Source organism: Polyodon spathula, unplaced genomic scaffold (assembly GCF_017654505.1).
Source record: "Polyodon spathula isolate WHYD16114869_AA unplaced genomic scaffold, ASM1765450v1 scaffolds_906, whole genome shotgun sequence".
In the NCBI taxonomy this organism is placed as follows: Eukaryota; Metazoa; Chordata; class Actinopteri; order Acipenseriformes; family Polyodontidae; genus Polyodon; species Polyodon spathula.
The window spans coordinates 109965-125000 of NW_024472393.1; the positions used below are offsets into that span (position 1 = coordinate 109965).

Consider the following 15036-nt stretch of genomic DNA (forward strand, 5'->3'; position numbering starts at 1 on the left):
TATTTTCAAAAAATAAACTTTGTACCAAAGATTTCAAGTTGCCTGTTTCCTTTTATTGAAACGTCCCACAAGTTTCAGGGGGGGTTGGGGGTTGGGGGTTGGGGGTTGGGGGTTGGGGGGGGGGGGGTGGGGATAGCGCTGTGTGTAACACTGCGATTGTGCGTCAAGGGCTTTATCATGTTGATCGTGTTTCACAATTTTATTAGTGATCACTGTTGTAAGCTAAGGGATGCCCAGCAATGCATTTCATTGTCCACAGCAACATGCTTCAATGGCTGAGAAAGTAAAGGCTTCCTTTATTTTGTGCAGGGTGGTATTTCTTCACAAGGACCTAGGTGGTGCAGTGGGCTAGTTCACTAGCCCTGCCTGCCTTTCTCCTTGGAGATCTGGGTTCAAATCCAGCTCACAATACAAATTAACTGAGTGTGAAACCAGACCCACAACACAATGGTGTGGTGTGGCTGGTGTTCTCTGATTAAGAGATTAATAAGAATTGATGAAAAATCACCTGCACTGTGATTGAAGTCTTGTGTTGTTTGCTTGTTTTTTTCCCACAGCATTTATTTGTTTGAATTGGTCACAGATACAATAGAAGTCTCTCTCATTGGATATTTTCAATGCAGTGATCACCTACATGCTGTACAAGGCATTAGTCAGTACTGGAGGGCATTTGATAGCAGCTTCAAGCAGCTTTCTGGTTGGCTCAGTTGGTAGAGCGCTTCAATTTCCAGGGTTGTGGGTTCAAGTCCTATTTGAAGCACAAGTGTTAGTCCTTCATTTTAGAAACATGTTCTTCATTTGACCTTTTTATCAATAAGGTTTGGCTTTGAATCCAGTTCAAGTCACAAATAAACCCGGAGATTCACCTCTTATCCCTGGGTCCTCCTCACACAATGTAATAATGTGTTTCATGCACCATGAGAAGCAGCTGGCTGTGTGGGTAGAGTCTGGGGCTCTGATTCTTAGGGGTGTAGGTTCAAACCCCATGTTAGGAGCCTGGGCTTTCCTTTCCTTTTCAGATGATCCAGTAGTTAATTTCATTGTCACAGAATTGCGTAATTAACCTTATATACAATGTGAAGCAGCACTTTCCTGTGGGAGCTGGTGGTGCAGTGGGCTAATCCCATGGCCTCCTCTCTCTGAAGATGGCAGTTCAAACCTGGGTCCTGGAGGTGAGCTCCTGAGGTAAGTAATGCTGCTGCTTGTGAGTCAGGGTGGTGGTTGTAGTTCAAGGTGTTGGTTGTCAGTAATGAAGCTGGTTGTAACTAATGATGTTGGTTGTGTTTCCACAGATGGAGGAGGAGGAGGAGGGCAGCCTGCCCAGAAGAGGAGGATGAAGAGGGGGCTTGGGCCCCCAGCCTCAGGGGGAGTGGAAGATGGGGGTGTTGGTACCACGGAGGATGAAGGGGAAAAAAGAGTGGAGGTTTTTTTTCTTGTTTAGAAAAAAAGAACCCTTTAAGCTTAAATTTTTGCCCAGCTCCCCTTCATCCTCTGTGGTACCAACACCCCCATCTTCCACTCCCCCTGAGGCTGGGGGCCCAAGCCCCCTCTTCATCCTCCTCTTCTGGGCAGGCTGCCCAGCTCCTCCTCCTCCTCCTGTGGAAACACAACCAACATCATTAGTTACAACCAGCTTCATTACTGACAACCAACACCTTGAATTACAACCACCACCCTGACTCACAAGCAGCAGCATTACTTACCTCAGGAGCTCACCTCCAGGACCCAGGTTTGAACTGCCATCTTCAGAGAGAGAAGGCCATGGGATTAGCCCACTGCACCACCAGCTCCCACAGGAAAGTGCTGCTTCACATTGTATATAAGGTTAACTAAGCAATTCTGTGACAATAATGAAATTAACTCTACTGGATCAATTGAAAAAGAAAGGAAAGCACAGGCTCCTAACATGGGGTTTGAACCCACACCCCTAAGAATCAGAGCCCCACACTCTACCCACACAGCCAGCCAGCTGCTTCTCATGGTGCGTGAAACACATTATTACATTGTGTAAGGAGGACCCGGGGATAAGAGAAGAACTTGGGTTGGTTTGTGACTTGAACTGGATTCAAAGCCAAACCTTATTGATAAAAAGGTCAAATGAAAAACATGTTTCTAAAACAAATGACTAACACTTGTGCCTCACATGGGACTTAAACCTACAACCCTGTGAATCCAAGTCCAGTGGGCTACCAGCTGAGCCAGCCAGATATCTGCCAAATAACGCTCTGAAATCCTCAATAAAGATGCATTGAAAATATTATCCAATTGAAGCCAATCAGATGTGAAAAAAATGAGAACACGATGCCGCGACCACAACACTGGATATCTGTTTTATATTGATTATTATTAATTATTATTATTATTAATCTCTTCGTCAGAGAATCCCCTTTGAACTGTGCAGCGCAGAACAGGCAGCAAAGCTAGTCCTAAAATTCTACAGCTTTGTCTCCACCTGGTGGCCACCCGAGATACTGCACCAGATGTTAAACTGTCATAAGGATCGTGTGTCTCCCTCTGCTGGACAAGCCTGCTATTGCATCAGCTAATTAATTAATAATAATAATAATAATAATAATAACAACAACAACTAGAATTGCAAGGAAAGGGACAGGTTTCTATCAGACTAGAATACAGAGTCCAACTCTGGTCTCCAAGCTGTATAAAAAAAACACATGGGTACACTACAGAAGGTACAGAGAACTCAGCTGAGCCCAGGACTTGAAGGATCAGCTAGGAGGACAGGACAGAAAAACAGGACAGGACTGTAGTTTATGTAATTGCAAATGTTTTACGCTGTGTGGTGAAGTGAGAGCACGCACATTGAGGCTGGTTTTAACATAAGTTGCCACTAATCAATTTATAAAGATGTGCAGTAAGTGGCACGCTAGTGAGATACTGTGCGTGTGTTTCTTTACCTGTACAAATGTTTGTTTAGTATTAAAAAGGAAGAGAAAATCTTATTGCTGCCTGTCGGAAAATCCATTCTTTATTTTCTAGAGCTGTTTGTACTCCACAGTCTCAGTGAAAAGGACAATGAAGAAGGAACATTAAAGACAGCGACTCCACCTGAAATCGCAGCTCTCAAATTTCTCTTGGAAAATCATTACCTGTATATAAACTCCTATTTTCTGTAGTCGACTAATAGACTTTTTTTTCCCCACCTCAAATGGATCTTGTGCAGTTTGGCAGCGAAATAATACCTTTCCACAGCCTTCTGTGCCCCCTACTGTATCAGAGACCTGACCTCGTTAGCAGTCCGGTTTGTTTACAGTCCCTTAAACACCCCCTTCTTAAAAATCGGCTCTCCAAATCATTGCGTGAGCCGAGAAAGATAATGTTGCAACCTGCAGCGATAGAAAGGTATGCACAACCTTAATGAAAAAAAAAAAAAAAAAACAAAAAAAACACAAAGATATTGACAGGTGTCTTTTTCACTAGTAAATAAAACAGACAACCAAATTATATCATTTTTCATTTTTTATTTCTTTATTGTGGCTGTACTCCACCTTTAAAAAATGCCTTTTAAAAAGATACACCGAAATCTTTAACAAAATACTGGAAAAATGATCTGAATACATTCTTCAATGTGTAGATTTATTTACTGATCTAGATTTCCAAACAGAAAATCCTTCCAGAAGCCCCCAGACCTGGGAGGTCAGTCTCAGCTCCTGGGGGGGGGGTCGCAGGGCGGCCCTAGATTAGAGCCCAGGTCATTTACACAGCAGTAGCTTCAATTAAAAAGAGGTACCCAGCTTGGAAAAAAAAAAAAAAAACTTCAACAAAAACACACAACATGTTTAGTGCCATGAAAGCTGCAGACTCCGAGGATCAACTGAAGGATCGACATTCTTTCCTCTCAACAGCAGCGCAATTACTATACAAGCCCCCCTAGGGGTTTTACAGGGGGTCTAGCTTTCCTTTACTGTCAATCTGACCTGAATTCCTGTCTGAATTCTAAAAGTCCTCTTCCTGTGTGTGTGTTGCAGGTAATAGCACCCCACCTGCACCTTTCACTAGTAGGACCCAAGCTTCCTGTGTTCAGCAAAGACCAAAGTGGCTTTCAAAACCAAACGTGGGCTGAAATGGGGGGTCCTTACCAGTGTCATAACTGAAGAGATTATTTAAAAGTTCATTTATACTGGGCAACACCAAATATTTTAAACCACTGAAGTGGTGCGTGTTTCAATGTTACTGTTATTAAAATCGAAATTTTAAAAAAGTGCAAGATAGCTGCATCACGTGTCTCAGTAGTTTGCAGCTTGTTGAAGAGGTGATTTACCAGAGGTTTGAGAGCTCGGACGGCAGCCAAAATCAAAAAGAAGCCTGGACCAAAGGGAAAACAAGAGAAACAAACCGGCTTGTAGGCTTGCGTAGCTCGCAAAATAGTTACACAAATCTTTAATCTAAAATGTACAATTTTAAAACCACCATACGTGGTACTACCCTAGGTTCAAGAATTCTCAGTTTGCTAACCCTGCTTTCAGACAGCGCTGCTCATCTCAAATGTGGCATTTCAAAAATCTAACAAATTACTACAGCTTGTGGCAGACTTGCTGCGATTTCATTTGGAAGTTTATTCGATTATATGATCTTAAAAGATTGGTCTCAGAACGGTATGCTCCTGGTCCCTGTGTTGCTCTGGAAAGCTTGAACGGACGCCGTAGTTTCTAGAACTTGCGGATCAAGTCCGCCCAGCCCGCGTTGGCTGCTATCGAGACACTAACGGACCCAGGATCGCGTGCAGACGGATCGAGAAGCTTGACCTGAAGCACCTGATGGGAGTCTATGCCAAAGTGATCAGGGGAAAACGGACACCCAGCCCAAGATCAGGAACAGGTAAAGTGGCCAGTCAGTCTGTCTATCTATGTGTGTGTATATATATATATATATATATATATATCATACTGTAGTTTTTCTGAAAGGGAACAGCCTTTGTTTGTGTTTTACGTTCCACGGGTTTCCCTGAGAACTTCTTCAGCAGCTTCCTGATCAAGTCAAGACCTTCCTGCCACCTGGAAAGAGAGACCTTTCTATAAAAAGTGTCCCGTTACTCCACACAGCAAATTGTAATACAAACACAGGGGTAGGATGATCAAGCACAGGCAAGCAAAAAGAGAGAGGAACGACGAAGCATGTGAAACACGGCAAGCCAAGGGTGCACAGTTACAGCCACAAGGAAAACATGCAAGAGTAGAGAGCAAATTAAACCACGATAAACTTTAATAAAAGCACGACAGCCACTGGTGACAAAGGCAGAGAAATGATAAAAATCAGGTGCAAACATTTTAAAAGACACAAATCTGAGACAGTCTCGCACACTGCGCTGGTTTTACAAAACAAAGCCCTCCTGCACTGAAGAGATCCAGACAGCTAGGAGCCCTTCTCCTGCACAGGCAACTGCACTGGATTCAGCTCCAGCGGTGGAAAACCTGCCGTCCAGACACAGACACACACGGGGCAGGTTATCATGGTCTCCACTGCTTGCGAAAAGAAAAAAAAAAAGACAATGCCTAAACTTAAAAGAACAAAGGCTGACCATTCAGCGCGTCTCCCAGACGAAGATCCTGCTTCATGAGCTGCGCACGTCTCTCAGGGGGCAGCGAACGCAATAAAAACTCCACGCAGGCATCTGACTGCCGCGGGGCGTACAGAACCTGTTTGCACGTCCTTTCGGTTAGTGTAAAAAATATATATATTATATATTTTTTTTTTTAATAGAAAATGTTGTTAAAAATAAATAAATTTTAAGGGCTGCAGTCGGGCGAGTCAGCGGTGTTCTGGGCGCCGGGGTTTCTCAGAGGAATACAAAGTCGTCTGCGCTGGCACTCTTGGGTTTGCCCAGCTTGCCCGGCGCCAGGGTGAGGGCAGCGTGTGCGGCAGGCAGGGCGCTCAGCTCGTCCAGACCGTAGTCCTGCCCGTGCCCCTCCGCGAACGTGAAGACGGGGTACTTCTCTTTGGAAGACGAGGACGTCAAAGCCTTGAAAAGATGAACAAAAACATTTCCGATTACCAGACCTGCTTCTCTCAATCCGGGCTGGGGAGATACAGCTGGCATTCTGTACTCAGGCTTCAACTACCACCATTATTACAAATGAGTCATTCAGCTTCTATCCAACAGGACCTACAGAGACCAGGGGGGTGAACTCTGCATCATCAACTAATGCTGCTGCTGCTGCTGCAGAGTCTCTTCCAATCGGACATCGTTTGTTTGATGTCTCACCCGAAGGACGGAGCACAAGGAGGTTTGGTGACTTGTTCAGGGTCTCACACACAGTGGCTGAGCCGGGATTTGAACCTCCTGGTATCGAGCCCCTTTCTCTACCCACCGGACCACCGAGCCTCCTTTTACAGCCTTTGCACAGAGACTCGACATAAGCAAACAGACACCCAGGTGTGAAAGACATCTCTACTGTAGCCTAGACGACCCCCAGTTGTATTAACATTTGCATGTTCCAGCTAGCCTGTGGCTAGGGAATTCAAAGTACTGGAGATACCCTGTCTTTAGCCCTGGCTCTCTCTTCTATAAAAACACATTCCAGGAGCTCCTCTACGCTGGAGCTGAACAGCAGCTCCTGAACTCAGACTCGTCAAGAGAAACCCTTCTTATCAAGTTACTCTGTGATATAAGTGAGGCAACGCTGTGTGAAAACATTCAACTCACCCCCCATCACTTCACAGCACAGGGACTCGACATCCTTCTTACTCCCCTCCATCACTTCACAGCACAGGGACTCAACGTCCTTCTCACTCCCCCCATCACTTCACAGCACAGGGACTCGAAGTGCTTCTCACTCACCCCCATCACTTTACAGTACAGGGACTCGACATCCTTCTCACTCACCCCCATCACTTTACAGTACAGGGACTCGAAGTGCTTCTCACTCACCCCCATCACTTCACAGCACAGGGACTCGACATCCTTCTCACTCACCCCCATCACTTTACAGCACAGGGACTCGACGTCCTTCTCACTCCCCCCATCACTTCACAGCACAGGGACTCGAAGTGCTTCTCACTCACCCCCATCACTTTACAGTACAGGGACTCGACATCCTTCTCACTCACCCCCATCACTTTACAGCACAGGGACTCGAAGTGCTTCTCACTCACCCCCATCACTTCACAGCACAGGGACTCGACATCCTTCTCACTCACCCCCATCACTTTACAGCACAGGGACTCGACGTCCTTCTCACTCCCCCCATCACTTCACAGCACAGGGACTCGAAGTGCTTCTCACTCACCCCCATCACTTTACAGCACAGGGACTCGAAGTCCTTCTTGCTTTTGGCATAGAAGCCAATCGTGCAGCTGGGATCCATGCGACTGAAAGGCAGCTTGCGAGGAGCGTTACAGTGAAATGACTGGGGAGAGGAGACGGGAGAGCAGGTTAATAACACAAAGCCTGGACATACAGCTGTACCACTGTACCGTGTGCATCTCTCCTCAGAATCTATTACTCTCTGTGGCTTCTGCTAAATAACAGTAACCCTAAATTTCAGCATAATTGGGGTTTTTCCCCCCCAGATATATACAGAAAAGGGGGGTGACATTCTGCAGGTAAAGCAAGATTCAGAGCTCTTACCTCTAGAGGAAAGTTGTCCTTTGTGACGTCCACCACAGACTGGCAATAGTGAGGGTCCAAATACAGCAAGTGATCCTCTGCAAACAAACACACAAATGCACATAAGAGGTCACAGAGAGGTCTGGTAAAGCACAGGGAAGCATTGTGAAGCACAGAGAGGTCTGGTAAAGCACAGGGAAGCATTGTAAAGCACAGAGAGGTCTGGTAAAGCACAGGGAAGCATTGTAAAGCACAGAGAGGTCTGGTAAAGCACAGGGAATCATTGTAAAGCACAGGGAAGCATTGTAAAGCACAGGGAAGCATGGTAAGGCACAGGGAAGCATGGTAAGGCACAGGGAAGCATGGTAAGGCACAGGGAAGCATGGTAAGGCACAGGGAAGCATGGTAAGGCACAGGGAAGCATGGTAAGGCACAGGGAAGCATGGTAAGGCGCAGGGAAGCATGGTAAGGCGCAGGGAAGCATGGTAAGGGACTGGGAAGCATGGTAAGGCACAGGGAAGCATGGTAAGGCACAGGGAAGCATGGTAAGGCGCAGGGAAGGGGATCGCTCTTACCCTGGTAACCCACGAAGTAGAGGGAGTGCTTGGGTTTGCCGCCGATGATCCCAAGACAGCAGTCTAACCGGAGGATGTCCTGTTGAGACAGAATCAACCTCGCTGTTAAAAAAAAAAAAAATCAGCTGAAAACTGAACCAAATTCGTTGGTACAAACCCCTTAGCTCAAAACGAACAACATTAGTAAAGAAGCAAAAAGAAAGTGGCCCTTAAAATGAAGCGGGACGAAAGCTGATGTTACCTTCACACACTCTGTATAGATGGGATTGAGCGTCTCTCCTCCCAGCCGCACTGGGACCAGTATGATAACGGATTTCCAGTCCGTACTGGGGCCCGAGAGGCCGTCTCTTCCAGCAGGCTCGCACAGCTTCAACACGTCCCCCTTATACACTGCAAGAGACCAGGAGAAAAGAGTTTGAATAGAGCCCGCGCCCGCAGCTGGATTAAACTTCACTGCCTTCCTTCTGCCTCCTGTTGCCTGGGATAAAGGCATCTGCCAAATAATAATAATAATAATAATAATAACAACAATGCCTTAGTGCATGCAGCCTGTGCTCCAGACTTCAGCCTCCCTTTGATTTCCGTAACGTTTTATCAAGCTTTAAACACAACAGGAATGATTTCTAAACTGGAATAATAAATAAGAAGCTATCTTGAGAAGCGCTCCGTTGCAGTGCTGTGATGTGCTGCAGCATCGACGCGCGCATCAAACACACTTCTGCAGGGTCCAGGAAGGTTCAGACACTAACCAACAGCCTCACTATTACTGTCCAACGCTCCTGATTAAGCAGTGATGTCTTTGATTGCTTAAAGCCTTCGCACAGAGAAACGGGGAAATAAACCGCTTTCGCTTTCGTTCCCTAAGTTTGTTCCTTTTTCTCCCCTCCTCGCGCAGACTCACCCGTGCAATCCTGAGCAACATACACAGTGAGCTTGGGAAGCTCAGAGGCCTTCGCGACGGCTTTCCTAGAGAGAGAACAGACGAGGTTATTGAATTCATTCGCTGTCCACGGATGTCTGTTTCGCGTCTCTGCAAATCACTCCTGTCGTATTCACTGAAGGGTTTGCACGTGACGTATTTATTGTTATTTTAAAACACTTTGTTACATATATTAAAATTACATTTATTTTATCAACAGTATCACATGGGGAAAAAATCTGAATCTTAAACAAATTCCACAGTTTAGCAAATTTTCAGAAATGCAAAAAGAGAAACACACGGTACCTCTGTGCATTGAACTGCAGACACCCCCCCCCCCCTAAAACAAATATAGAGTATATGAACACACATCTATCATCCCTCCCCCCCAAAACAAACAGAGTATATGAACACACACTATCTATCATCCCTCCCCCCCAAAACAAACACACATCTATCATCCCTCCCCCCCAAAACAAACAGAGTATATGAACACACATCTATCATCCCTCCCCCCCAAAACAAATATAGAGTATATGAACACACATCTATCATCCCTCCCCCCCCAAAACAAATACAGAGTATATGAACACACATCTATCATCCCTCCCTTTGTAAAGCACTGACTGTGGTCCACTATGAAATATAGGCTGACTGATTGATTGATTGAATCACTTAAGGTTCAAGGGACTATAAAAACGAGGCTAGCTTTCTTAACTTTTGCAACGAAGCGCACGAAACGGGGTTTCACATTTACTGACTAGGTCTGATCCTCGAGTCGCTCTCTCAAACGCGTTTCAAGAAACCGCTTCGACCAGCGGCAGGCGCCCGGTCCCTCGTGTGCAACTGAAGGGGGTCAAAGAGTTTGGTAACGCGATCCGGTTTCCATAGTTACCAACGCAAACCCCGCCAGATCAAGCAAACGCGCTTATCATCTGTTACACCAATGAACGACGTGAAACAAGCGAGGTCCTATTGGAAGTGACCCCGCAGCAGCAGCAGCAGCAGTTCAAGAAGGCTCATCTATAAAAGTCCCGCTCTCCCTGCCCTCACTCACCGGATGATGTGGGCCACTATGGAAGGGCCATACCAGTCTCCCGCTTTCTTCCCAGAACTCTTCCCACACTCCACCAGCGTGTGCACTCCGAAGGGGGCGGAGGGGTGATCCCCAAACCAGGACACCAGCTTTCTGTGCAGCTGTTCTGTGTGGGGGTCCCGGGAGGGCTCCTCCCTCTCCCTGCTCCTTGGACCGGGCTGTATTGTGAAGACCTGCTGCAGAGCCGGCAGTGGTCTGGCCCGGGAGGGGGAGCGTGGTTTCAGAGGTTCCATTTCGATATCCGTCAGCTGCAAGGCATCCGGCCAGCTCCACTCTGAAAACACACAGAAAAGGGGGTTGGGGGTTTTTCCGTGCAAAAGTCTACCAGAAGCCATAACAGTATTACTTCATATTAGATTTCGGAACATCACGTTTGAAATGTGTTTGCTTCTCGTTGTGTGTGAAAACTCTGCAGCGGCGGTGTGTACTTCAGCGTGTACTTCAGCGTGTTAAGGTAACAACATTCAGCAGGTTCTGTTCCACTTGGTGAAGCACAGTCAGTTCATTCTGCTGAGTGATGATGCGCGCTCTTGTCCAGAGCCGTATGCCCAGGCCTGTTTGCAGTGTTGACAGACCTGGTGGTAGGAGGTGGACCAGCAGACCCTGAGCCAGCAGCATCTGCCCGCTCCTCAGCATGCAGCCCCAGCCACAGTCCGTGGTCCACACCGAGCCCTCCAGCTGCTGGAACTCACGACGGTACGTCAGCCAGACCCGCGACACAAAGTCCATCCGGAACCGCTCCAGACCCTCTGCAACACAGACACACACACACACACATATACATGCATACAGAGACAGACAGACAGACACACACACACACAGAGACAGACGCATACACGAGACACAGAGACAGACAGACGCATACACGAGACACACACACAGAAATAACAAAATATTGTTGTTCAATAAAATCCTTATTGTGACCCAACACAGGCCAAACAAGACAAGCGTCCTGTGAAAACAAGCCTGCCCGGGGCACCGCGAGATCATGTTTACAGTTACCTGACTCGCACAACTCGACACAGACGAAACACACAACTAGACTGCCAGTCAAAACGCGTCTGCCAAATAAGGGTGCACACCTCACCCCCAAGCGACAGTCTAAACAGCGCTCTGTGAAAGCTGCTTCACCTTCAATGGAACTACTCCACTACAAACTCACAGAGATCAGCTTCACACACACACACACAGCGTTAGACAAGATACACAAGACAGGCACAAGAGCGTGATTGAGACAAGCTCCCTGAATCCCCTCGGGACGACAGGCCCTCTCCGTCCCTGAGCTGTCTCCCAGAACACGAGGTAACCGACACCGGTCCGAGTTCTGTCTCTAACTCGGTGCCACGCTGCTGTGTCTAAGGATACACGCTGAAGCTCTGCGTGTGTCACGTGGTGTTGCCTTACCCCCGAGACACACAAAACAACACAGAACAGCAATAGAGGGCATTAGTGCGGTCGCACGCTGGAGCTGGCCTTGCAGCTGCCGGTTAAGCTCTGTGTCATCTCAGCAGCATTTTCACAGCGCACACACACCTTCCTCTTGAAGAGCGTAGTTTCGTCCCAGCAAGATCAGGGGGGAGGTTTTACTGAAATGCGTCTTTGTTTTCACCGTCCAGCCTGAGAGAGAGGGAGAGAGAGAAAAAAAAAAAGAAGATTTACAAAAAAGAAAAAATATAAATATTCTTTTTTCCGTACGACATTTTAGAATGCTGTTCACTCTTTGTTGCCAGGCAGTCACTGTAAATGAGACTGACTGATCGATCGACAGACGTTGATTGATTGATTGATTGATTGATTCATGGTAGACTTGTTTGCAGCCCTGCCGCTCTCACACTTCACAGCGCTGCGGGAGATCACGCGGCACCCCCTAATTTGCATCTTTTATTCAGTGGTTTCAAAAGCTTACTGACAGTCTCTGGTTTTACCCCCCCACGGGTACACTATGCATCTACCAGTATATCATGATTTTAAAATCTGCAATATCAAACGGCATTGAGCTTTACAATGCTTTCGTGTGCTTTGCTATGCTTTTACAAAGGGAAACACTGAAATAAAACTTATGCAAGGCCAGTCCAGTTTCCATGCAGGGAAACTACAGGCCCACTAAAAGCGAACAGCACTTAAGAACCTCATCAAATCTGTTTGGTTTATGACAGCATGAAGATCCACTGCAAGCAGTCATTACCTGTAGAGATCTGACCCAGACTTCCGTGAAGCGCTCTCGCTCCGGACACCTGCCACTGCTGTCTATCAATCAAACAGCTTACTCTAGCACACAGGCAGCGGCTAGATTTTGATTCTGGAATTGCTTTGTCAGTTATCTAAACTATAAAGGGTTTGGGGGTGCTGTGGATAGAGAAAGGGGCTTGATACCAGGAGGGTCAAATCCCAGCTCAGCCGCTGACTCCCTGTGTGTGCGAGACCCCGAGCAAGTCACTGAACCTCCTTGTGCTGCGTCCTTCGATGAGACGCAAAACAAACGAGGTCCTATTAGAAGAGACTCTGCAGCAGCAGCAGCTGACGAGTCATAGTTCACCCCCATAGTCTCTGTAAGACGCTTTGGATAAAAGCATCTGCTGAATGACTCATTCATAATAACAACAATAACAATGATAATAATAATAAGGGGCTGAGCTGCCCGGCTCTCCAGTGACTGACCGTATTTGACGTTGTTCCAGGCTGACATGAGCTTGGCTTTGAGTCGGTCCACCTCATCTGGCGGTTCCCTGGACGGACCGCTCTCCTCGCCGTTCAGGAAATGACTCCTGTCACCGCGGGGGGCGTGAGAGCGAGTCTTCCGTCCCGGGGGGGGCAGCGTCTCCTCGGGACTCACTCCCAGGTACTGCGCGGCGCTGGGGGAGATGGAGTTCATCTCCACTGATCTCAGGGAACCAGCGTCCTGGCGGGGCTTCTTATCCTTGCTGTGGTCCCTGGAATTCTCATATCCACACACACCTAGCAGGGGGAAGAGCAGGGAGCGTGGACTGGGGTTCAACCATCACAACGCTTTCAATGACACACACAATCCAAGCCAGATTTACAATCCTATTTGAACTCCTGTTAGATGTGGTTCTTCCTCTCTCACACACATTGTGTTTTTTCCTTATTTAAAAAGGGAACAAACTTTCTTTATCAAATATTAGCATGTTTGATTGTTTTACAGTTTTAGATGTATACACAGCTCAGGCCAAAAAAACAATATAAACATAATCTAGATATAAGACACAGAATATATGAGTGAGAGAGAGAAGTTCTCTTTCCTGCAGGACAAAAAGTATTCTGCTGCTTTTATATAATATACAGGACTGTTGAAAGAGTCAAACACGATGAAAATAAGATCAATTTCCAAATCCCTTTTAAATCAATTCCAAGTTCCAACGCATCTGCGATCACAATTACAAATTTGCCGTGTTCTGCGACAAATTACTTTAAAAGTCCCCGTGTGTTTGTTTCAAATGAAAGATATCGGGTCTCCAAAATATAAACTCCCGTTCCAATTCCTTCAAAAGAAACTGAAGGCACAGTAACTGGGCCCCCCCGACCCTGGGTAGAGAAGCGGAGCCTGACCCAGGTTTCAACCCACTGAGCCCAAAAGAAACCGGCTTCGTGCCCCCTCAGCCTTAACACCCCCTGGAACAGCTAAACCTTTTAATACACCACTTACCCATTCGTTACTTTGTTTATTAAAACGGGAAATAACTGAAACAAATAAATAAATCCAACACTGCTTGCTTGCTTGCTTGCTTGCTTGCTTCGACCCGGATAAACACAGACCCTCTCCAGACTTTACTTGTGTCTAGTCCTGGAGAGCGTCGTGAGAAATAACTTTAAAAATACAAAAACCGCCCCCGACTGCACCGCACCACACAACAATGCACACTTATTGACAACTGTCCTCCCTAAAAAAAAAAAAAGACAATTTTGAAAACAAGACCTGCAACGCAGCGACACACCTTGACTCGGTCCCCGGGTTAAACATTACAATAGGAAAGAGACACGTAAACACGCAGTCATTCCGGTAGAGAGGGTCATCGCTTACCTTACAAGGTACGGCTGCGTTTGTCCATGTTTATAATTGCTAGTGAAGACACACTCACACTCACACTCACACACACACACACACACTCACACACACACACACACACATACACACACTCACACACACTCACACTTACACATACACATACACACACTCACACACACACACACACACACACACTCACACACACTCACACACACTCACACACACACACACACACACTCACACACACACTCACACTCACTCACACTCACACATCACACTCACACTCACACACTCACACTCACACACACACACACACACACTCACACTCTCTTCAAGGCGTTATTAAATGAATCTGCAATGCACTGAGCCGGGGCCTCCGCTCCTGGCTGAACAGATCACGCTTTAAACCCGGCGTGAGTTATTTTCATTTCCATTTTATATTTAATCATACCTGTTTACTGTGCTATATTACAAACACTTCCTGTTTACAGCAAGGGGGAAATGAAGCCAAACCGTGTTGTTTACCAGCGTTTAAAACAACAACAACAACAACAAACACGGTTACCAGACCCAGTCTGCAATCCGCCCGGTTTAACGCAGCACCGAAACACGCAGCGAGAAGAAGTTTAAAATTATTATTACTTCTTGTTATTTACCTTAAACGGGAGGGGACGAACAAAGACGGGATGAAACGCTGTAATTGGGTGTCGCGTTGATATTTCTGACACCTAATTGGCTAACGGTGCTGTCAATTCGCCAACGACGCCCGTACCGGGCTCGGTGATTGGTTGGCGAGAGATCATACGCTTGCTATCCTCCAGTGAGGCGGGCGCATTCAAGGAATGGTTACGTCACGAC

The 15036-nt window shown here is 46.7% G+C and overlaps 1 protein-coding gene across 6 annotated transcripts; it reads right to left on the reverse strand.

Annotated features, from left to right (window-relative positions):
* Nucleotides 1-5202: 5202 nt before the first annotated feature.
* On the reverse strand, nt 5203-14930 carry atg4da (autophagy related 4D, cysteine peptidase a). Of its 6 annotated transcripts, none has more exons than XM_041242067.1 (11): nt 14835-14930; nt 12813-13109; nt 11688-11771; nt 10730-10903; nt 10116-10428; nt 9041-9105; nt 8381-8529; nt 8140-8218; nt 7586-7662; nt 7245-7364; nt 5203-5977 (listed from the first exon to the last, which is right to left on the reverse strand). In XM_041242067.1, exons 2-11 carry the CDS (start codon nt 13024-13026, stop codon nt 5795-5797), a joined length of 1458 nt encoding a protein of 485 aa, XP_041098001.1. In that variant the 5' UTR covers nt 13027-13109; nt 14835-14930; the 3' UTR covers nt 5203-5794. The 6 variants fall into 6 exon arrangements, with proteins under 6 accessions (XP_041098001.1, XP_041098003.1, XP_041098002.1 ...); XM_041242069.1 differs by lacking the exon at nt 14835-14930 and adding an exon at nt 14744-14819; XM_041242068.1 differs by lacking the exon at nt 14835-14930 and adding an exon at nt 14630-14734.
* Between the last annotated feature and the right edge of the window lie 106 nt (nt 14931-15036).

Bases quoted from the DNA above. Each gene is read 5' to 3' on its own strand.
- atg4da (XM_041242067.1), bottom strand. From the start codon at position 13,026: ATGAACTCCATCTCCCCCAGCGCCGCGCAGTACCTGGGAGTGAGTCCC. The intron at 9,106-10,115 runs GTGAGTGAGGGC...TTCTCTCTCTAG, and splicing joins ATAGTGGCCCACATCATCCG to GAAAGCCGTCGCGAAGGCCT. The intron at 8,219-8,380 runs GTAACATCAGCT...CTGTCTCAACAG, and splicing joins TCTATACAGAGTGTGTGAAG to GACATCCTCCGGTTAGACTG.